The sequence below is a fragment of the Procambarus clarkii genome, chromosome 35 (genome assembly GCF_040958095.1).
Source record: "Procambarus clarkii isolate CNS0578487 chromosome 35, FALCON_Pclarkii_2.0, whole genome shotgun sequence".
In the NCBI taxonomy this organism is placed as follows: Eukaryota; Metazoa; Arthropoda; class Malacostraca; order Decapoda; family Cambaridae; genus Procambarus; species Procambarus clarkii.
The window spans coordinates 35,297,480-35,321,963 of record NC_091184.1 but is presented as its reverse complement, the minus strand read 5'-3'; the positions used below and the strand labels follow the sequence as shown (position 1 = coordinate 35,321,963).

The 24,484-nt window shown below is 45.1% G+C and overlaps 1 protein-coding gene across 1 annotated transcript in view; it reads right to left on the bottom strand.

Annotated features, from left to right (window-relative positions):
• Positions 1-1,975: 1,975 nt before the first annotated feature.
• Positions 1,976-24,484, bottom strand: part of LOC123768370 (integrin alpha-V) — a 27,018-nt gene continuing 4,509 nt past the window's right edge. The window contains exons 2-27 of the mRNA XM_045758824.2: positions 20,515-20,714; positions 20,118-20,257; positions 19,764-19,912; positions 19,088-19,199; positions 18,821-18,888; positions 18,190-18,235; positions 17,622-17,815; positions 17,008-17,232; positions 16,558-16,663; positions 16,251-16,348; positions 15,002-15,138; positions 14,451-14,623; positions 13,483-13,558; positions 12,376-12,445; positions 11,544-11,749; positions 11,190-11,415; positions 10,306-10,493; positions 9,912-10,086; positions 9,323-9,445; positions 8,606-8,744; positions 7,776-7,905; positions 6,087-6,152; positions 5,885-5,966; positions 5,214-5,333; positions 3,710-3,808; positions 1,976-2,936 (exon numbers count right to left, since the gene is read on the bottom strand). Of these exons, the coding sequence (XP_045614780.2) occupies positions 2,847-2,936; positions 3,710-3,808; positions 5,214-5,333; positions 5,885-5,966; positions 6,087-6,152; positions 7,776-7,905; positions 8,606-8,744; positions 9,323-9,445; positions 9,912-10,086; positions 10,306-10,493; positions 11,190-11,415; positions 11,544-11,749; positions 12,376-12,445; positions 13,483-13,558; positions 14,451-14,623; positions 15,002-15,138; positions 16,251-16,348; positions 16,558-16,663; positions 17,008-17,232; positions 17,622-17,815; positions 18,190-18,235; positions 18,821-18,888; positions 19,088-19,199; positions 19,764-19,912; positions 20,118-20,257; positions 20,515-20,711 (3,435 nt within the window). The 5' untranslated portion in view covers positions 20,712-20,714 and the 3' untranslated portion in view covers positions 1,976-2,846. The remainder of the gene's footprint in view (positions 2,937-3,709; positions 3,809-5,213; positions 5,334-5,884; positions 5,967-6,086; positions 6,153-7,775; positions 7,906-8,605; positions 8,745-9,322; positions 9,446-9,911; positions 10,087-10,305; positions 10,494-11,189; positions 11,416-11,543; positions 11,750-12,375; positions 12,446-13,482; positions 13,559-14,450; positions 14,624-15,001; positions 15,139-16,250; positions 16,349-16,557; positions 16,664-17,007; positions 17,233-17,621; positions 17,816-18,189; positions 18,236-18,820; positions 18,889-19,087; positions 19,200-19,763; positions 19,913-20,117; positions 20,258-20,514; positions 20,715-24,484) is intronic.

Below are 24,484 nucleotides of genomic sequence, written 5' to 3'. Positions count from 1 at the left end.
CCCAGTCTACTGGGTACCTGTGTACTAGGGATCCCAGTCTACTGGGTACTTGTACACCTGGAACCCCAGTCTACTGGGTACTTGTACACCTGGAACCCCAGTCTATCGGGCACTTGTGTACACGTGACCCCAGTCGACTATGAACCAGGGAACACACAGGACCTAACTCGACTGAGCGGCGCTTCATCTCTGTCTCCTCCACCTTGAGCTACATTTAACGGTCGAGTAAGCCAGAGAAGCCTGCAGCAAACACTGTGAAGCTTGAGTCAGCTTAGTAACGAGATGAGCTGACGAGGCGGAGCGGCTTAGCGAGAGACCCTCTCTCTCTCTCTCTCGCTCGCTCGCTCAGGAACTCGACAAACACCGAGTCATTTTTAAAGACCTCTTCTTGTTCAAGGACTCCATCCCAGGATGGTCGGGCAGGCGGCCCTTCAGTCTGGAAGTTAGCTAACAGACGCAAAGACAGTTAGCCAGTCACGTAAATCAGTCATCCAGCAGTCAGTTCATAAGTCTGAATACTTACGGATAGTCTAGAAATAGTGCAGACAGACAATGCAATGATTATTCCTTAAGTCCTGTTATCAGACAGCTCGTTAATCAGCAAATCCGACAGTCAGTCTTCCTTCAATTCAATCTGCTAACGACCTAGCAAGATAACCAACCATTATTATATATATATATATATATATATATATATATATATATATATATATATATATATATATATATATATATATATATATATATATATATATATATATATATTATATATATATATATATATATATATATATTATTATACTATCGGGAAAGAAAGGACGAAGCCTTTTAGATGAGTAAGAATCCCAATATTGGAAAGCGGTTCAATAAAAAGACAAAATATTATCATTGAATTTGCAGGCATTGTGATCATATACTTGTAACTTTCCTTGTTGGAGTGTTGGGTCCGGGTACCTGCAGGTGAGCTTGTGCTGGCACTTCTCTAATTCAAAATCAATTTTCTGGTTCGTGCCCACCACCAAACAAATGTTGCTGCAGTTCTCCGCGTACCTACACATGCAATAATTGAACTCCAAGAGCTCTGAGGACATTTACTGGGGAATTAATGACATGGGCGAGATGTAATAGAGCTCGTCCTCCAACCTTGCGCTCGGAGGCTCAAGCACTCTCCTACACATGGCCTTGGGAGGCCCGAACACTTTTCTGACTATCTCTGAGAGGCCCAAACACCGTAAAACATGGTGCTATGATGATCAAATATCCGTTCAAGTTGACATTGTGCTCAACTCCAAGCCAATTCAAATTAACTGTCTGAATGTGGAGTGACTGGCTTCATGGCCGCTGAGGGAGTTGTTTTGCCTTTGAGAGGAGAAAGGCTGTAGTGACATAGTATGCTACAGCGGTCCTGAGGAAGAAGAAGACAGGTTTAAAGTAGCCGGCCTGGAGAATTGGTTGGCAACTGGTGGTTCTATAAAGCTGGAATTGTGTTTCTGGAGAGGGGGGAATTATCAAGAAAAGCGCCAAGTCATTACGACTATATAGCACTTGGAAGGGGTCAGGATAAGGATTTGGGATGTGACGGGGGGGGGGGGGGGGGGGAATGAATGGAGCCCAACCACTTGGACGGTCGGGATTGAACACCGACCTGCGTGAAGCGAGACCGTCCGTTCAGCCCAAGAGATTGGGCTGAAATGGCGTTTCTAGAATTGATGTTTGTAATCTGACATTGGGTAGGCAGTGGAAACAGTGATTAATTACTATAAAGTAAAGGGTCCTGCTCAACCACTGTTAGGGCGTGGAAAGAACACTGAGAAAGTCTACGGGAAGTCAGCGCCATATTTAACTATCTCTCTTACCCGGAATTCCGTGGTGAGACGCGTGATGTCAAGGAATAAAGTGGACCTCTTTCTGAGAACAAGAAGAAATAATCGCTAGTCCTCAAGATAATTCGTAGGAGATTTAAAACACCTTGGGGCCTGTTTTATGGTTTATTTTTAGTTACAAGGTCACTTTTTGTGGCTGCGAAATTGAGTTGCATCTTTGGGATCTAATATCTCCAGTTAAAGGGGAATTGGATTGATAAATATCGAGAAGTATGTGACCATGGTCGAAAGTGAAGGGGTGAGAATTTAGCAAGTATTGGGTAAAGCTTTTTGAGTGAATTGTGAGCTCCTCAAATATAAGGGAAGCCATACTGAGGAGCGGCCCTTTACTGCCAGCACATAATACAATACAAAATGGATCACAATATTACCAAACATTCATCAGAAAACAATAAAAAGAACACTGTTCCTTCTCAGTATTAACTCCCACGAAAGGGGAGTAAGTAAGTAAGTAATTATCAAAAGAAGGCACCAAACCGGGAAGGCTATGTAGCACCATCAAATGTGCAGAATAATCAGAGGGCGCTAAATATCACCAAGGATTGCAAAGCAAGAGACTAAGAAAAGAGCGAGATAACACCCACAGTAGAAACCAGATATAACACCGAAATTATTAATAAATAGTGACTTTTATCACAGAAGAAATCGACTGGGTAGCGAGATCCAGATAGAAGTTTTTTGTATTACATACTACGAATGAATGAGAAGGAAGATGAACCAGTGTTGACAGGTCTGGTACCAGACAGTATTATTAAACAGTTAATAGTCAGTATAATAAATAAAGATCGTGGGAGACCTTCGGGGGGCCTGTGATCACCGCATCATATAACCTTTTGGATTTACTGACAAACAGCGCAAGGAAAAAAAATCTTCAATAATGTAAGTGAAACTAAACAAGATTTCTTCTCTTCGCTCGACACGTTTCCCTGACTGATCTTGAGCCTCACAAGACCTGTCGGCATCTTACTGCGTGTTGACATGTTGGCTGGAAGGCAGTAGCTGCCTCTTCCCCCGGGGCGCCGTCGGCGGTCGGGTCCTCTTGAAGAATCCAACCTGAAGAAAAAGAAGCCAAGGGAGATCTCAAGTGATGGCTGAAGAGATAAACACATAATGAAGCCCTTTACCTTCACAGTGACTCGTCTTCAGTTAATCTAGAGGTTGAAAATACCGCTCTAAAAATCCGCTAAGATTCCACATGCAGCTGTTGTCTAGAAAACAACTAAGAATTAAGAATACTTAATTATTATTCATGGATAAAGAAAATTAGAAAACTAAGGAGGTTCCAGAGACATTGGGAAACATTTAGAATTCTACATCCATGAAAAAAACTCCCAAACAGAAAAAAATAATTAGTAAAAATATGGTTGAATAAACTACCACTACAGTGGTAGTTTATTCATCTTACCCTTATTAGTTATTATCTTACCCTCCAGAGGGTAATCTTACCCTCCAGAGGGTAATCTTACCCTCCAGACTGTAATCTTACCCTCCAGAGGGTAATCTTACCCGCCAGAGGGTAATCTTACCCGCCAGAGGGTAATCTTACCCTCCAGACTGTAATCGTACCCTCCAGAGGGTAATCTTACCCGCCAGAGGGTAATCTTACCCTCCAGACTGTAATCGTACCCTCCAGACTGTAATCGTACCCTCCAGAGGGTAATCTTACCCGCCAGAGGGTAATCTTACCCTCCAGACTGTAATCGTACCCTCCAGAGGGTAATCTTACCCGCCAGAGGGTAATCTTACCCGCCAGAGGGTAATCTTACCCTCCAGACTGTAATCGTACCCTCCAGACTGTAATCTTACCCTCCAGAGTGTAACCTTACCTTCCAGAGAGCAGCAATGATGAGGAGGATCAGCAGCACTGAAGCAGCCACAGCCACCAGCAAGATCCACAAGGGGACATCAAGCAGACTTCGTCGCTCCTGGGGCCATGAGGATTAGAAGAGGATTAGAAGGAGATTACAAGGTGATTAAACAGGGATTAGCAGACATTTGTGCGAGGTGGGAATTAAGTTATCTCGGGCGTTTATTCTATATAATTTGTTTGGAGTTTTGACTCCGATTAGGAGGAGGAGGAATCTTGCCACCTCTTGTTCACTGTTTTGTTTATGTTTATTATGGTAATTTGAAGCAGCTCACCCTCCTCCTTGCAAGAAAAACAGATATATTACACACACACTCACACATATACACCTGGGGGTCTAGTAGCTGAGCGGACAGCGCTCGGGACTCGTAATTCTGTGGCCCGGGTTCGGTTCCCGGACCAGGCAGAAACAAATGGGCAACGTTTCTTTCACCCTGAATGCCCCCGTTACCTAACAGTTAATAGGTAACTGGGAGTTAGTAAGCTGTTACGAAGCTGCTTCCAGGGTGTGTGTGGAAAGATAAACATTAGTTAGTAGTTAGTTTCAGTTGATTTATTGACAGTTGAGAGGCGGGACCAAAGAGCTAGAGATCAACCCCCGCAAGAGCAACTAGGTGACACACACACAAAATCGTCGATAAAGCTTTTCACACACAACTCATCCTCCACAATAGGACCTGTGGTTACAATGAATGGAATATACAAAATGTACTGTTGTGCCATAAAAGGTTCACAGTTTGTATTACTAGAATGACCATTAGCACACACACACACCTGTGGCACAATCCACTTGAGAATGGTCCAGGACGGATCGAAACGTCGTCGTCTCTTCACTTTCTTGTGTGTGGTCTGGTCAACATATTTCAGCCACGTTATTGTGACTTCGTCTGCATGACCATTAGCGTTCCAGTAAGTGGAACAGTTCATGAAACTAACCTAATCTGTTCCAGCCCAAATAAGACACTCAAACGTAATATATATATATATTCAAGGATAGGCTTAATTAAGTACATAAGTACTATACTAGGTCTGTAAAGGGTTAAAGTATTGCCCTCTAAAAATAAGTCATAATTTGTACTTTTATTTGGGTAGAACAGGCAAAAGATCTTTTCGCTCGAGAAAAACACATACTTGGTTGTAAGTGTGAGGTATAATAAAATGCATTCTCCAAGTAGCAAAAAATATGTGAAAAAAATATATGTGTGTAAATCACGAAAGTTAACACGATATATATATGTATATATATATATATATATATATATATATATATATATATATATATATATATATATATACATATATATATATATACATATATATATATATATATACATATATATATATATATATATATATATATATATATATATATATATATATATATATATATATATATATATATATATATATATATATATATAGTTTAAATGTCACCAGAAGTGAGAACAAAAAATAATAATTACCAGAGCTCTCTGCAGGAAGACTTGGGTGACGGCATTAGTTAATGGGTTAATTATGGTACTGTTATCTTGGTCGAGCTCGGCAGACATCCAGGATACCACACTCAGGCTCCTGTAGGGCATCTGGCCAGAGGGAGAACACATGGAGCTCTTAGGAGTATGTTGGTGTACAGAGGGAGTACTAGTGGGTATATGAGACTATTCTGAGTACATGAGTGTACACATGGGAGTACAAAGAAGCTCGTTAGAGTGCCCAAGGATGGCGAGGAATCTAAAGATGTATTGGCTCACATGTTTGTTGTCAGCTAGGGAAGGAGTACTACTGCTACTACTACTACTTTCGACGCTATGTTCTCCCTAGATAGAGATCAGGATAGCAGAAGGTTCTCTTCCCATCCCCCTAGCTGACATTGCCGACTGGAAGATAATTTTGAGATCGAACTGAACATTAATGAAAAGCCACATTGCCAATTTGAGAGGAAAGATAAATAGAGCCTTTAGCACTATGAGTAGTTATGTACTACTACTACTAGTAGTAGTAGTAGTAGTAGTAGTAGTAGTAGTAGTAGTAGTAGTAGTAGTAGTAGTAGTAGTAGTAGTAGGTGTGTGTGTTTGTTTTAGGGAGAGAGTAAGTAACAGTAGTGTCAGTGACTTAAGACTGCCTCTAGACTGACCTCACTGACTGCTGCAGTAATCAGGTGACTGGAGAAAGACACAGACACAGTCGCCTCCGCCTCCAGCAGCCCCACCTCACACCTGCATACAGTCAACACATCAATATTTGCGAAAGATTTTCAGTTGCAACCAATTGTTAAAAATCTCATATTTAATGCTTTCATTTTCACATGTACCAATATTGACTCTTGCAATACTCACAAGACGCTGCACCTGGTGAGGTTGCATGCCAGAGTCTTAGAGGGGACGTCCTTCGAGTAATATGATCTGAAGAATCAAAGTAAAGAACATTAATTCATCATCATTAATTCATTAGTTCATTATCAGGAGAACGCTCCAGCCAGTACGACTACCCAACATTTGGAAGGGATATGAGGACAAGAAGCTGGGGCAGACAAGGGAAAGAATGGGGCCCTTCAGGACCATCAGAAGGACACTTGAACACTTGGATCATCGGGGGATCGAACACCGACTTGCATGAAGGAAGACCTTCACCAGTTCAATTGCTTGAACGAAAACTAAAACCATAACAAAAATGTGTGTGTGTGTGTGTGTGTGTGTGTGTGTGTGTGGAGATAATCACAGAAATAATAATACGTGACGGTTGAATCATTCACGCAGACGCCTTTCCTCAGTGTTTTTAATTTTATTCTGATTTATAACTATGGGCTGAGTTTACATCAACAATTGATCTTAACCTAACTAATGTATACACAAGGCATACAGGTTTCCTTTGTTCGGGTAGCCAGGAGCCGACAGGGACGTGTTCGGGGTAGCCAGGAGCCGACAGGGACGTGTTCGGGGTAATCAGGAGCCGACAGGGACGTGTTCGGGGTAGCCAGGAGCCGACAGGGACGTGTTCGGGGTAGCCAGGAGCCGACAGGGACGTGTTCGGGGTAGCCAGGAGCCGACAGGGACGTGTTCGGGGTAGCCAGGAGCCGACAGGGACGTGTTCGGGTAGCCAGGAGCCGACAGGGACGTGTTCAGGGGTTGAGGTGCTTCACGGCTTCCTTCTGAGTTATTGGTCCAAGCCTTGACGTTGATCGAGCACAAGTGGTGTCAAAAAAAAACAAATATTGCATGTCCTGAGGGGAGAACTGTGAACTCACCATACTATTGCTAGACGAGAGAGAGAGAGAACTAGAAGCTGTGAGCTCAACATACTATCCCTAGGCGAGGAGAGAGAACTAGGAGCAACGAGCCCAACATACTATTACCAGGTAACATACATGACTAAAAAGTTGAGGCTACGAGACTATACAACATCATAAGGACTGTACAAGCAGATACACCTTGGAACAGGTGTCTGACCAACCAAGAGAGGCTGCTAAGAATCCCACAGATCTCCGGCCAGTGTTCCAATAAGGAGCCTCAGGTCAATGAAGTGTGCAGGAACCAGAACATGACCAGTGAGACTCCCGAGTATTTAAAGTGTAAATGCGAGACTCATTAAGCAGGTTTGGAAGCCACGTGTATAACTCTTTTGGGAGTGGGAGAGAGCGAGAATCTTTTGGTGTTAGAAACACTTGGGTACGTAGTAGGAAACCAGTGATCTCTGAATATTCATTATAGGTTATTGGTTTCCTGTCCTACACATTCTTTATATTGGGATAAAAAGGCAATGTTTAAAATCACCCGCCACAGAACAAGAAGACATTCGTGAACTTTGATATACTGACGAGTCTCAAGAATGTTATTAAACACCTCTTCAGCGAATGATTTAGCACGTGAATAATTAAAAAAAAAGCACAGTGGAGCGTAACTCTATTCATAGTTTAAAAGTCCTTCTGTTGGAAAGGTGGAGGCTCAAGGAGAAGTTGAAGTCCGGGTGTTGGAAACTCTTCGATAACCTCACACACGCGCCAAGACACCCCAGGGTTCGTGCCTTACCTCTCGTGGTCTTGTAGCCGGGTGGCCATATGGGCCGAGGACCACTCGAGCGACTGCGAAGTCAGTTCGAAGCTCCCCACCTGAGCCTCTCTTGAGAGGATCTGCCGACGGCGACGCCCCGGGAGGAAGTCTGAAAGGCAGTGATGTAGTCAACCTCTGATGTGGGTCCAGAAGGTAGAAATGTTTCGACCTAATTTATTTTCTCTGGTGAGAAGAGAAAATTCAGTTCAGTTCTATTTTTCTCACAAAATAGTACAGGAATAAAGTTGTGGTCATGACTTATACCTGACTGGCTCACCATCATACTATCAGTATGATAGAATGATAGTATGATACACCCTCTGGCAACGCGTCACTCACCTACTGCAAAATCAAATAACTGCCAACTGAATCTAAAACGCCAAAAGTAGCCTAGTGTAGGCATAGTTTTACATCAAATTCGAATATAATAATATTCATTCACACGAGAACACACACATTTTGAATACTCTGTACGTTAACATTATTGAATGGAGCTCTGGGTTCTACAGCTACTTGGACGAGGCTATCCTCATGACAGGTCGAAGTACTTCTCCCAATTCTATAATACTTCAATTACATGTATCCAAGACTCACCAGATGGCCAACGTGACCAAATCCCTACTGCTGACATCTGTACACCTGCTCACTCCTGCCAACAACTTTATTGACTTGTATTTCTTATGAATAAAGCTTCTAAATCTAAAATCACAGTATAGAAAAGCAACTTGTATGCAAGTTAACAGCTGGTTTTGGGTCCGATGCTGAGCAAGAGCCTCCGGTTGGAGAACGAATAAGTTAGGTCATCTTACCTCGGCTGGTGTTGGCAACTGCGTTGCCAGCGACGGTGTTGATAGAGAGGCGCCAGGTGTTGTCACGCGGGCTGGTGTTGTCGGGCGGGCTGGTGTTTTCACGCGGGCTGGTGTTGTCACGCGGGCTGGTGTTGGATAACTGTAAATAGTTGGATAACTCCCGTAAGGGTAGGATAACTGAAAATAGGATACATTACGAAGTAGTCATTTGTTCGCGAAAGTTGTGAAAGCAATTACAGAAATTGTTGTGGTTTTAGAATATCAACCTGATCAGCACTGATAATAAAAGTAGTTTTATTACTATTGTTACTAGCAATAAGAGTAATCATAGCAGTAGTATTGGTAGTAGTAATATCAGTACCAATAACAGTAGAAGTAGTAAAATCAGTAGCAATAGCAGCATTAGTAATTCCAAAAGTAAGCAGTACAATTTCGTAACGGCCAATCTGCAGAGCTGGAAATTCTACGGAAATTCTTAATTAACAAACCTAGAATAACACCTACAGAAATGTGTTCAAGAAGAAAATGCACAGAGGAGCCACAACCCCTTCATTTTGATCTCTTCTGACCCCTTGAAGCACATGCAGGTTATCGCGGCCCCACTAACCCAACACCTGACCATGATACAACCCACAACAGCTATCTAACTCGGGTACATATGATGGCTCTTCTACTAAGCAAAGAGGTGTCATTTGTGTGAAGAACGTTGCTCATTACCTGCAGGTGGAAAGGGTTGGTGGGAAGGATGGAGCAGGTGACCTGGGACGGGATGACGGTGGGCTGCTCCATGTGGTAAGTCAGCAGCTGGTCATCGTGGTAGAGAGGCAGCTGGAACACCAGCTGGGGAAATGGAAGAGCTGGTCAACCTCGCCTGTTTCTACAAAACCCTCAAAGCCACCCCACGAACTGAATTCCAGCTTCCAGGACCTCCAAACCGTCAATGAACTGACCTTCCAGCTCTGACACTCCAGGACTGCTCATCAATTGTCAGGACTCTCCTGACGCAGCTGTGACTCTCCAGGACGTCTTATACTCCAACTGTCAGGACTCTCCTGACGCAGCTGTGACTCCAGGAAGGCACATACTCCAGCCGTCAGCTGTCAGAACTCTCCTGACGCAGGTCTAACTGACGGAGCAAAAGTCTTTTCAAATGTTACTTGCCTTTCTCTGATAGTTCAGACTCGAGGTTAGTCTGCGACTTGACCTTGTGTTGTCTCACCCTAACTATCCCTGACCCGACAAGGTTGTGACCTATGCTGCCCTGGTGACCTCTGCTGCCCTGGTGACCTCTGCTGCCCTGACTTACCCTGGCCCCGAAGACGGGACTCGGGCCACGGTTGGTGAGAGAGAACTCGTGCAGGAGATGAGGCCCGAGCTTGTTGACCGGAAAGGAGGTGTCGGGATCCTTCTTGGCCTTCTGCAGCTCCTGGCTGGAAGTCGTCTGGTTGACCACCACCGTCGCGCTCTCCAGGACAGAATACCTGAAGGAAGAAGGTGACCAACCTGTCATCTGAGGCCCACCTTTGAAACCAATTGGAATGATTTTGTTTGTTCTTGCTCTCTCTCTCTCTCTCTCTCTCTCTCTCTCTCTCTCTCTCTCTCTCTCTCTCTCTCCCTCTCTCTCTCTCTCTCTCTCTCTCTCTCTCTCTCTCTCTCTCTCTCTCTCTCTCTCTCTCGCTCTCCCTCTCTCTGTCACTCACGCCTTGGTGTAGAGGATGGCCTTGAGGACGACGGGGACGCTGACGGTGACGTGGTTGTTGTGGGCGTTAGTTTCCGCCTCGGTGTCGCTGGTGACGCCGAGGGTCAGCTGGAGGGCGGCGGAGGAGCGGGAGGTCAAGTACGCCAACATCTGCGCCGCGTCGTACGAGAAGTGCAGGGTGAAGCTTTCCTGTAGTGAGAAGAGCATTAACACGGCAGCTACACTCCCAGTGTTGGAGGGGGACCTTACCCTGCCTCTCCACCAGTGGTGGGGGCCTACCCTGCCTCACTACCAGTGTTGGGGTGTGGAACTTTGCGTACAAGCGCCCTGACCTGGAACATATGTCTGAAAAGTTAAATAACTAGATTTTGGGTTCAGGTCATCCCCATTTTGCCGAGAAAGAGAGCTCGAGGCAGTGGTCCAGGTCAGAGACCGGGTCGCGGGTCTGTGATCCCGGAAACTACACAAGGTAGACAGGTGGTCAGATAATTGACAGTTCTTTCCAGGTCAAAATGAGTGCCGCCGAGTTGTTAGCCAATCACAGCACGGAACGAGGCTGGCCCGGGCAAGGTTATGTAAGAGGTGACACTTGGCGCCAAGCCGTCAGACGCCCCAGGATGGGGGTGACGGTTGTCACTCTTCCCTTTGTTATTGATTGATGAAGATTAAGCCACCCAAGAGGTGGCGCACGGGCATGAATAGCCCGTAATCTTTGTCACTGCTGCTCATACGTGTATGAGGAAGGTCGTCTATTTTGGTGTTATTAACTCGGTAAGTAAGAGAGAGAGTAGTTAATTAAGTTAATTATTCCGGGAAAGAATATTATTGCTCTCGGCAGCAAGTGATCACCATCTCTGCTGTCTTCAGCTTACACCATCGACTCACCATCTCATCAGCGTCAATGAATTCAAAGATGCAGGTGAGGGAGTCGGCGATCTGGTTGACGAGTTGATGATAACTGCAGGAGGGGATCCTCCCTTCCCCCTCCACCCGCTGGAACTCGAGTCCCTCTGGATGGCGGATCTCAACCTCCACTTTGTAGCCGGGGTCGTCCTTGACTGTAAGCTCCACCTCCACCTCCACCAGGTCCTTCCCCAACGTCACCGGGCGTCTGCTCGACAGAAGAGTGAGCAGACAACATTATTTAAGCGATATGACGGTGGAGAGAGAGAGAGAGAGAGAGAGAGAGAATAAAATCAGCAAACGGCCGGAGAACAGGAGAGCGAGACAATCACTTACGTGTAGGCAACTATCTGCAGGTCGGGCTGGGCGAAGCAGGTGGTGTTGTCGTGGCAGAGAAGTGTAGTGTTGGTGGTGAAGGTGGCGCTGGCGGCGTCTAGCACCGGGGGAACTATCGTTACCTCGTCCTTCCCGTCGTCAGCAGCAGGAACCAGACTCACAGTGACGGAGGCACTCAGGCTCTGGCCGATGTTGGACCTCACTCGCTGCCACCAACACGTCACAAAATATACGAGTAATTATATGAACTTATAAGCATATATAAAGGTTTCAGAGAGTCAAAGTGCTGGCAATATTGTTGAGAAAGAAAACGTGAGATAAGACTTTGTTTTGTAGATGATGTTTTGCCCATAAGACTTCATAAGACCTGACAAAGATATGCATCAGTAGTGGTTATGAAGGAGCAAAACGGAGGAGGTTAGAGGTTAGTGAGGCGAAGGTTGTGTCAGGTCAGAGACGGATTAGGTGTTACTACTGATATTTTGTAAGTATTAGTTTAGAAGAGGTAGCTATAGTGGTTGATGGCTGCAATGTCTAGACTAGTCTTCAAATGTCTTATTTTCTTTGATGAAGAGTTTAGGATCCCTGAGGGTCACAAGGTGTTGCTTCTGCATCCTGAGTGTTACTCAAACATTCCTGTGTTATCAAGATGTGGGACATCAATACAACAAAATTTAAATAATCCTACTCATTTAAATGCATAAATCAGACAAGCATAAAAGGTACACATTAAATCATCAATTATTAAGACAATAAATAAATGATAAAACATAAATGAATGATTAACATAAAGACTCCCCTTGACCAGTCATTATGTGAGACAACTACTGACCTTGTAGAAGGCCTGGACCGACCAGGGACTGCGCTTGTCTCTGAAGTTGACAGTGCGCACTGGCGCATACCTGTAATACATAATTGAAGGTACAAAAATAATTCAAACCACACCAATATAACCAAATACAACTATTGTGTTTGTATGTATGAATATTTATGATCTTTTGTGTATATATTCATATACATATCTTCCACCCTAGAGAATACTAGTGTCTTAAAAAAATATTATCATTGGTATGACAACTTTTATTCCAAAGTTTCTTGTTATCCAACTTTTCATTTGTCTTTTAGCTGCTTCAGTTAATTTATTAAGATCTACTTTTTTTGCAGAGTTGTTGGCCTATGGGGGCAAGGGTTGTCTTGTCAACTTGTGATGGTGCCCATACCTTGGGCACTATGTACCAGCTGCAGAATTAAATACCCCGGCGGACGATAATGGTGTACAAGATGAGCAGCCAAAGGATCCCCCTTGAATCCTTATTATTATAATGTCTTGCACAAGAGACGTGACAGAACCTCGACATCACAGTCATGTTATACCTGTGACTTCAATCAGTCTACTGACTGAAGTCATTTTACCTCTCAACGACGCCCGGATGCCTCTAAGACTTTCTTTTCAATGTCTCGCTTGAAAGTCTGAGAAGCGATCGCAACACTAACCCAAGAGTAAGGGCTGACAGGTCTACATATTCAGTTAATAAAGCCTCAGGCGTTGAAGTAATATGTATACTAGATAACCTTAATGTTGTTGTAAGATCAACTGACCGGATATCTTTGCTACCATTCTGATATTATTATTGAAAACATCACTGGATCAGAGTGGGGATTGAACCAGCATCTTGGTGACTCTTAAGGGAATTGTGCGTGTCTGGCATTCACTGAGACAATGGTTCGATTCCTTCTCTCTGATCCACTAATTTTCTCCTTGATACATCATGCATTTGTCATTTCCTTGTGAAATTATTATTATTATTTTTATTATTATTTATTACACATCACTTGTTATTTACTTATTAAATAAATTATTATTTAACAATAATAATTATAAATACTCCTTAAAACTCTTATTAATTAAGGCTATTAACAGGTGTTCGGATCACCTTACCTGTGGTCGTTGTTGATCTTAAATCCGAACAGTGAGTTGTCCTCAGGTCCGTTCAGCACCATCTTGAACTGCATCCCTGTGTGTATAGTGGTACTGATAGTTGTGGTTGTGGAAGTGATGGTGGTGGTGGTTGAGATAGAGGCGACTGTGGTCGTGGTTGTGGTGACTGGTGGTTGTGGTGGTGGTGGTGGCTGTGGTTGTAGTGCTGTGGTGGTAGTGGTGACTGAATTATTAGTAGTGATGTTGGTGGTAGCGGTGGTTGTGATGGTGATGGTCACTATTGTGGTGTGTTGATAGGGGTTTGTGACAGACTAAGGTATGGTGGTGATGTTAGAATGACACTAAGCCGATATAAACAGTTCCTTCGAGGCAATTCGCGTTTAGACCCATATGACCTTAACTCTAAAATTTAAATAACATCATCCCCATGGCTTGTATTATAATAATATGGGGTTCAGTCCCAAGAATCCATTATATTCTTCTAATATTTTTCACTACTATTCAAAGGATGGGTATTGGATCCTCTATCACTCACAGGATAGGTATGGGATCAAAGTTCACACACAGGAGCATGTATTGGGTCCATTATCATCACCAGGATGAGTATGGGGGGTTCACTACCACCTCACAGGATGGGTATAGGATCCAATACCGCCCAGAGGATGGGTATAGGGTATGTAGCGTATGAGACATTCCCTTACATACTCATTATGGGATATTTCAACGTACTCACTATATAGAATATACTCAAACAAATAAGAAGTCTACTCACAAAGTAAATATACTTTACTGATGATAACGTTTTATCTGTAAGGGCTTCACATTGGGGACATTTATTAGATAAATTCGGTAAACGGGAAACATCACAATAATATACGTGACTTTCATACACTCACTCAGGTTCGTTGACCGCCCTGTGGCTGTCATACACATGTCGTTGACCGACCTGGGGGCTGTCATGTACTTACTGAGATCGTTGAACTTCTTGTGGGTATCGTAGGTGAGGTCGACCTCGAGGTTGAAGCAGACGCCCTTGAAGGACCTGTACCCCGCGGCCTCTACCTCGCAGCTGTTGTCCTCGGCCATTATCGTCTCTGAGGCGAAGGTCACACTGCCTACCAACCTGATCACCGGCGCTGACCTGACCACCACCAGGGCACAGCCAGTGGGCACCGGGGCACAGCCAGTGGGCACCGGGGGCACAGCCAGTGGGCATCGGGGGCACAGCCAGTGGGCATCGGGGGCACAGCCAGTGGGCATCGGGGGCACAGCCAGTGGGCATCGGGGGCACAGCCAGTGGGCATCGGGGGCACAGCCAGTGGGCATCGGGGGCACAGCCAGTGGGCACCAGGGCATCACCCAATGGTCACCAGGATATGATCCAATGGGAGGAGGAGAAATAACAGACACAAAATGATAGATAAGTTAATTAGATTATATATGTGTATTAACACAAACTTAAGTCAGTCAACAAATATACAAACACGATAACAGACATAAACCGCTATCAATAATTTACCTTATCAGCAAGGCCGTGTCCGATTCCGCGGCACCAATAATGAGGTCTGGGTAGCCATTGTCATCGATGTCGAGGCCGCCATCTAAGCTGAAGCCGAAGCCACGCATCTTGCCCGAGAAAACGGACGCCTCTATCACCTGCGAAATGCACCCGTTTTACACCTGTTCTGACATACTGACAACACACCTGTATGGGTATTCACTCCTCTACAACTTGTATTCTAAATCAACACAAAGCAAACTGAAACAAATATTGACATGATACAAGATATTAGAGAAGATAGATAAGCATATAATGTAGGAAATAGGTTGATATAAGGAGGAGCCTGAGAAGCAGAAAGAGGAGCAGGCGGAGCAGGAGGAACAGGAAAAGTGAAAAAGAGAGCGAAGAAAAGGGAACATTGGAGACAAGATCTTTATCACCCATGATGGTAATAGTCTCGTGAATAGCTCCATTGATAATGGAGATATAAAAGCTAATTCTGTCTCCCTCTCTTCCTCTGTTTGTCGTCAGTTTCTGTCTATCGTGCGTCTGTATTTCTGTCTCTCTCATTCACTGCGTCGTTTCCTGAACCCTACTTCTCGATGTTGAAGTGATCCTCAAGGATTTCACTTGATAATGGTGTAGGGTGGAGAGTAATGTGAAGCTGACACAGTGGTGGTGAGAGTTCAAATATGCGTTCATATTTACCCATGTAAACATTCACACACAATTAAATAATGTGAGCACACTGTTGAATGCTCAAAACCATGTCAATATTTAATTGGATTCTTGCACGTGTTGGAAACTTGTTCACTCACACGTACAAATATGTTCAGTTTTATGATGGGTATCTCCCTCCTGTCTGTGAGTGGGGGTAGACGGAGACCGTCCTACCTGTGAGTGTCGTAGACGGGGACCGTCCTACCTGTGAGTGTCATAGACGGAGACCGTCCTACCTGTGAGTGTCATAGACGGAGACCGTCCTACCTGTGAGTGTCGTAGACGGAGACCGTCCTACCTGTGAGTGTCGTAGACGGAGACCGTCCTACCTGTGAGTGTCGTAGACGGGGACCGTCCTACCTGTGAGTGGGGTAGACGGAGACCGTCCTACCTGTGAGTGGGGTAGACGGAGACCGTCCTACCTGTGAGTGGGGTAGACGGAGACCGTCCTACCTGTGAGTGGGGGTAGACGGAGACCGTCCTACCTGTGAGTGGGGTAGACGGAGACCGTCCTACCTGTGAGTGGGGTAGACGGAGACCGTCCTACCTGTGAGTGGGGTAGACGGAGACCGTCCACTCCGCCGTTGAAGACATAAACAGCGCCCTGTCCGTCCACACCTGCATAAGGCGCCGCTACTGCAATGTCTGAAACATTTATGTCACATCAGTTTATGTTATAATTGTACACTTTCTTATCCTTCGCCATATCTTTTTTCTATTTCCCATCTTTATTGTGTATATATGATTTTGCTACACATACGGTCATGATTAATACTTTATTATACAATATTTTCAGTGCTGCAGAGGAGGCTGTGTAGTACACAGTGAACGGTGTGTGTGTGTGTAATACTGACCATGATATCCGTCTTGGTCAATATCGCCCAGGGAAGTAATGGCGGCCCCGAAGCGACCCCAAGCCTCCACCCCCGTCAACTGTGTTGGTGGGCGCTTGTCCACGGCCTGAGGGAGAGAGGAGGAGAAGTGTGGTGAGGGAGGAGAAGTGTGGTGAGGGAGGAGAAGTGTGGTGAGGGAGGAGAAGTGTGGTGAGGGAGGAGAGGAAGGAAGGAGTGGGTAGGGAAGGTAAAGAGTGATCACTGATGGCAATAATAAAGTAATAATAATGTTATTATTTGATATAACAAATACAAATAATATAAACAAATAATCTATATAATTAATAATATGTACCATAAATGGGTAATACCATCAGTCATCACATAATTCCAAATATTACATATAGCGAAAAGGTTAAAATAAATACACACTCCAGCTGTGGATGACTGAGCTTAGTAGACAACACTCACCTTGACCATGGGAGCGTAATAGACATAAACCTTGCCGGCGTCAGGAAGGAGGGAGCCTGACACTCCTCCAGCAGACAGAGGAGCTCCCACTAGGAGATCTGCGGCGCCATCCCCGTCCACGTCTGCTGACCCCAGACAGTAGCCGAAGTGCGCCCCCACCTCCTGCCCGTACACTGTGTATAGTGGCCGGATGTTAGCTGTCATCGCCTTCGGGTAGATGTTCACCTGCAGGCAAGTTGGGGTCACAGTAGTTGACAGAGAGATGCCTTGGGGACTACTCTCTTGAATCCCTCTGGCATCTTGGGATTACTGGACTAATTCCCTCTCGCGTCCCAATATTTGAGTCATTGACTTCGGGGTGGTAAGGGTGGTGGTGGTAGTGGTGGTGAGACAGTAGTAGTGGTGAGGATTGTGGTACTGGTAGTGGTGGTGAGATGGTAGTGACAAGTTGGGGGGGTGGCTGAGTGAGTTGATATAACAGGGGGAGAGAGAGAGTGAGTCTATGGTACAACTGTGACAAAATGTTTACGATTTAAATTGAAAGCAACAACAATGGCAGAGTCCTGCCCCCGCGGGGAGACACAATACACAGTCAGCGGCAGACGACGACTCACCCTGCCGATGTAACTGCCATAATTGACGGTGGAGACAGCGATGGAGTGGCTCCCGTTGTCAAAGTTGCCGAGCACCAGCGCCCAGCCCTCGTAGGAGTCGGTGTGGTCCAGATTCTTGGGCTCCTGAAGACCGCTTGACAAACGGTTCGCGGGGCGCCCTCCTCTGGCCTTGATAGCGCTTGAGAAGACCATTCCTGCCAGGGAGGACGCAGGAGCAGCAATGGCAGGTGGATCAACAGGAACACAGAAGGAAGATTGTGGATAAATACATAATTATATTATTTACCAGAGTAATGAAATTCTCTGGTAAATAATAAAGATATATATTACAAATATATAACATCAAAACAAATAATAGATAAGGTTTTACAATTATATAATTTGAAAACTCTCAATGAAAAATCAATCAATCCATGAAGTAAAGAGCCACATGCAAATAATTGAATTATTAATTTACGAAAGATAAATAGAAAAAGTTAAACAAATGTATATACATATATGAATATTAGGATCAAATATTTATTTGGCTCCTGGGCTAGACTCTGGCTCCTGGGCTAGACTCACTCACCTTCGCCGGAGTAAGCAGTCGGTCCCCCCATCACCACACGACTACCCTGCAAAATGCAAAGTTTGCAGTGATTGACACAGTCACCAGTGAAGAACAATCAACGAAGAACAGATGCGCCTGAACACGTCTTATAGGCCCTTGTAAGAGACAGCAGTCATAAGAAGTTGTAATTGACAACTAAAAGGAGACAGTTGTCACAAACCTTTGTTATGCACGCCTTGCAAGAGGCACATGACAGACACACAACTGCCATGCACGTGTATCATGCGGAACTGTACGGTTATGTACGTGTGCCCGTGTACAACTGTATGATTATGAACAATCACGTGTAGAACTGTACTATTATGCACATATACAACTGCATCATCATGTACATGCACACCTGTACTGCCATGCCAAGCACACACTTGCATTATGAGAACAAATAATAACTGCAGTATCAGTGGGAGGAAGAACTGGATTATCAGGGGATCAGTGGATAACTACACTGCTATAATCATATGGATCCACGCCATCATGGACATTTGTAGCTAACACGGGTCCCTGGCACCTGTAACAAACACGTGTCGTGGGCTCAGGGGGGTACGCGTGTCTGTGGCACCTGTAGGAGACATGTGTCGTGGGGGCTCACCGTGTCGTCAAGAGCAGCACTGAAGCCCAACATGGCATCCTGGAATGTGTTCAGCTGGGCGGCCGGATCTGGGGAAAAGACATCACGCCGTGAATAATGTTTGATGATGAGTACAGGCAGACAATGATGAATAAGCTGCTAAATACAGTGATTTTATGCAGACAAATTATCATAGATGTCATACAACTACAAATATTATACGGGTGATTAATTAATAATTGCATAAGCACTGTAAACTAAACGATTAAGGAAACATAAGGAGCTTACTAGAGCAAGGAAGGAGCAGCTTGGGCGGTGAGTCAGGGCTGGAGGTAATGTAACACGCCCCTCGAACCTGTATGCTGGAGTCTTCGTACCTTGGGTAACGGGGGGCACAGGCCTTGAGGGGGAGGGAGAGAGGTGAGAGGGGGAGAGAAGTGAGGGGAAAAGAGCATTAGTACCAGTGCTTGCTGTGGTGTTTGGTGGTTGTAGGGGAATATTGTCAATCAATTATGGCTACCAACTTTTTCTCAAGCCCGGATAGTCTGTTTCTCCCCACTAATTCCTCATTCTATCCCCTCGTCTTTCATCCCCTGTCCTCATAATCCCCCCCTTCCTTTCTCTACCTTCCCTTCTTACCCCTCTCTTCTCCCCACTTTCCCGCCCCCTCCTCTCTTCTCTCGTTCGTCCTCTCTCCCTCATTCTCTCCACCCTCCCACTCACCCCAATTTCACTATCTACCCTCCCCTATTCCCTCTTTTCTTATGTTCTCCCCTTTCCCGGACTTTAACCTAGAACAGAAAAACACAATATGCAGATAAGGCCACAAGGATGGGCCACTCAGAACATACAGATAAGGCCACGAGGATGGGCCACACTCAGGACTGCATACAGGTAAGGCCACAAGGATGGGCAACACTCAGAACATACAGGATGGGCCACACTAAGGACAACAACTACTCACAGCGAGGAGGGACGCTTCTTGCTTCAGTGTGGACAAAGAATGACCAAATCCCATGACGTTCTTAGGCCTCCCTAACCCAGCCTTCTTCTCCTCCAGCTCCGCTGTCACCTGCGGATCCCCGAGGACGTCCAGAGCCGCCTCGCTGAAGTCTGACAACATACAAATATTGTAAACACAATGATCAAATGACAAAAATAGTATATTACATTGTCTCCTGGCGTCAAGTAAACATTAAATCTGTCAACCCCGGACTCTACTCCATCATTCACTTGAGAACAGACAACATAAGTCATCTTTTGAAACCCCCATAACAGTTCAGCTGTTGTGACGATGTCAGAAGACGTCAGGACTCACCAGCTGTGGCGACGGTGGGGAGCCTGGCGTCAGGTCGACAGACAACGGGTCCGTCAACGTCGCAGAAGAAGATGTTGCCCAAGGTGACCTGCCCTCGCCCCGAGGTGCCGTTCCTCCCCCGTGGGGCTCCCACCACCACCCTGGGGAACACCACCAACACTCATCACACAGACTGGCCACACAGTTACTGTGTAAATGATGAGTTCATGTGGAGGAAGAAGCTGGGACAGTGAGTGCCTGTGGTGCCACAGATAGTGAGTGCCTGTGGTGCCACAGATAGTGAGTGCCTGTGGTACCACAGACAGTGCCTGAGGTGCCACAGACAGTACCTCTCTCTTTCTGCAGCTTCTCCTGACTAGTGATGTGTTGTCGTCACACAACCCGTCACACAACTCACCTCTTAACACTGGCGTCGTCCGACCAGAGGGCGACGCTGAACCCGAAATGTGAGTTTGGCGGACCGTCCATCCTCCTGGAGTGGGCGGGAGAGAGGTTGTAGCCGCCCACTGGGCGTGGGGCCACCAGCGCCCACACCGCCCACAGGCCGCCCACAACCTTCAGCCAGGCTGGGGCCGCCCTGCCGCACCCCATCATGATCTGGGTGAGATTAATGTTTGTAAAATCAATTATTTCAGAAACTTCTAAATACAAAAGTGGTTTATGTAGGGTCCGTGTCACCGTGCTAGTGGATGATAGGGCCGGTGTCACCGCGCTAGTGGATGATAGGGCTGGTATGATACAGGCTGGTGCAGGCCATAGAGTGAATGAACAAATCCACAAGCTAAGACCGTGATGAGGGTTCGAATATACGTTCGAGAGGTTCCCAGTGTGATCCATAGTGTGAAGTGTGTCAACGCCTGGCAGAGCGTGCTACCCTCGCTGAGAGATGTGCGTGTTAGAGCAGACAATTCCACAGATGGATGTGCTGGGGAATGAGACCGAGATTGACTCATTATTCTTGAGCATCTAAGGAAGCGGCAAGAATGCCTTCGTTCAGGGAGCAGAAATTTAGCTCATCAGACTATAAGTAACCTCTTCAATGGCCAAGCCAAAAAAAAAAAAAAAGCCTTCCCCAGAGCCATGCGAGCCCAGTACCCTTCCCTGAGCCATGTGAGCCCAGTACCCTTCCCTGAGACATGCGAGCCTGTTACGGCCTCAATGGGACGCAACCGGGTTCTTTTCAGTTGGTACGAAAGTTCATATATCCGGCCCCAAGTTAGTAGAGGCTTTCAATCACCATATATATATAAAAACTATTCAACGGAAAATATTACTACACTATGTACATCATCGTCTCTCTCTGAAGACACTGAACACTTGGCGAAGCTCACTCCGTGCAGTCTTGTGCCAAGTTTCCTTATCCATGGCACTACCCTCAGCAGGTACCAGGAAACAACGATGAGTCTACCCTGGCCACGGGCCAGCCAAATCACAATTCCACTGGGTGCCTCGTCGTGCTGAACGGACAGCACACTGGACTTGTGATCCTGTGGTCCTGGTTTCAATCCCAGGCGCCGGCGAGAAACAATGGGCAGAGTTTCTTTCTCCCTATGCCCCTGTTACCTAATAAAATAGGTACCTGGGTGTTAGTCAGCTGTCACGGGCTGCTTCCTGGGGGTGGAGGCCTGGTCGAGGACCGGGCCGCGGGGACACTAAAGCCCCGAAATCATCTCAAGATTGGCTAATAGCTAATCTACAGAAAACTCACCACTTTCCTAAACAAAGAGAGACAACACGGGCTCACCATAGCCCGTGCTGCTTGGAACTTTTTGTTCCAGGTAGCAAATCTTTAACAACAACAACAACAAGAGAGACAAATAAGTCTGAATTATAGAATTTAAAGTTCCTGTAAACTGAACACAATTTCACAGGATAATTATTGATAAAGGATCATGAAAAGAGGAATTCAACAACAGCACGAAAAAGAGCAATTCAATAAGAGTAATTTAATGCAGCTGATCCTCTGAAAAAAGAGGGACTAGGCCTATGATAGGCCTTCCCTGCCATAGGCCCAGTCAATTTAAATGATAAATACTGATTATAATCATCAGATAATTTTTTTCCCCCCTGGTGAATGTTATCGTCACTATGTTTTTGTAGCCAGATGTATTCTGCTCGCCTTACTGTATTCCCGCTTCTCTGTTGCTGTATCCCTCGTATATACAGTTGTATTTCCCTTGTATTCAGCTGTATCCCTCGTGAAAATAGCTGTATTGCACGTGGATATAGCTGTATCCATTGTATCTGCTGCTGTATTTCTCGTGTTTACACCTCTATCCCCCCTGGGAATACAGCTGTATCCCTCGTGTCTGTTGCTGTTGTAGTCCTCGCGTATGTAGCTCTATTCCCTCGTATAGACAGTTGTATTCCTTGTGTCTGCAGCTGTATTCTCCATGTATACAGCTGTATCCCTCTTACCTACACCTGTATCCCCTGAATCCCTCGTGGCAATTCCTGTAACTGTGTAAGATAACTGTACCTGTACTTGTAACAATTCCCGTAACATTTGTAATTGTGGGTTGAAAATCATACTGTTATTGCTCCTTGCTTGTCACTCGTTATCAGTCCTCCTCCTCCTCCTTCCGTTCTTCGGGACACCTGCGTTACTCACAAGTGTTTTGACATGTGACTGACAGGTGATTGGCAAGAAGCAGGCTGTGAGCGACTTCTCCCTCTCCCGCTCAAACAATATTTGGAACTTATTTTCTCACTTGTTTGATTCATGAATGTTGAAGAGGCTGTTTGTTACTCTGTCTGTCTGTCTGTCTGTCTGTCTGTCTGTCTGTCTGTCTGTCTGTCTGTCTGTCTGTCTGTCTGTCTGTCTGTCTGTCTGTCTGTCTGTCTGTCTGTCTGTCTGTCTCTGTCTGTCTGTCTGTCTCTCTCTCTCTCTCTCTCTCTCTCTCTCTCTCTCTCTCTCTCTCTCTCTCTCTCTCTCTCTCTCTCTCTCTCTCTCTCTCTCTCTCTCTCTCTCTCTCTCTCTCTCTCTCTCTCTCTCTCTCTCTCTCTCTCTCTCTCTCTCTCTCTTCCTTCCCCTCAATATCTCTCTCTCCTCCTGCATTTCTTTCTCACTCCCCTTCCTCTTCTCCCTCACAAACCTAACAATATCACCAAAACACGGCCCCCTGCTCTATGAAATTAAGAGAACCTAAAAGGAATAGTCATGCGAATATTTTGTTTCACCGATTCGTGTGTGTGTGTGTTAGTAAGAACTTTATGATCAAACACCTTGTTGTGTGCGGCTCCAGGGATGGGGGGGGGGGGAGAGAGAGAGAGAGGAATCTCTCTTCTCTAGAGATAGAGACTCCATGTACTGGGGTCTGGAGCTAGAGACTCCTTGTACTGGGGTCTGGAGCTGGAGACTAGACGGTGCGTCCAGAAATCGAAGCCTTAATTCAAGGCACTGGAACATTGACTCTGAATTGGAGTCAGGATTCCAATTGGACGATAATGAGGAGGAAGTGAAAGGGGGGAGGAGGAGGAGGAGAAGGAGGGGGGGGGCAGGAGTAGGAGGAAAACAAAAGCAGAAAGAGAGAGAAAAGGAATGTGCGAAGAAATTAAAAAAAACTTTATCTCAAGGACACCCTGAGAAACTTAAAATTGAGGTAAGACCATAGAAGAAATTATGGACTTTTTCAACAAGAAATGCTGAGAAGAAGTTGACCAGTTAGTCTTTATCCAAACTACAAGAAGAAAAACTACCAAAGAGCAGAGTGGACAAGGAATGAGCACAACAGAACACAAAGGTAAACATGAAAACGACATTGTAGACAAAGCCAAGACTTTTCCCAAGTTTCTTCATAGCCACTTCAGGAGGGGCGAAAAAAAGCACATTTAAGGACCAAGTAATTGAACTGAAGAAAAGGCAGGACTTATTTACTAAGAAAGACAGAGAAGTGTGTGTGAAACTCAGAGGCAATTGCCAGGAATCTGATTTTAAAATTCTGGACACTTGTATGAATGGCCACACAAATTTGAGAGTAATGGAATCCTTATATATGAAGGAGCTGCGGCCTCTGTTAAATAGCAACCTTTCAGCTGTTCAATTGTACACTGTATAGTGCACAGTAGGACCTGTAATTTGATTTATAGTTCATTCTGGCAGTTTAATTTTATTATAATTTTGTTTAGTTTACCATGTCTTTGCCTTTTCTTACTTATTTTAAGTCTTAACATTGTACATTATTATAATCTTTTTATTTAGGATATATAATACATTTTTGGATATTTAGATTTGTTTAATATTTGAGTTTTTATAAGATTTTGGTTAGAACTTTATAATTGTCGCTTATTCTGCTTGCATTTTGTATACATTTTTTGTAGATTTGTAGTCATTATATGAATATTTGTAATAGTGTTTAGTATCTATG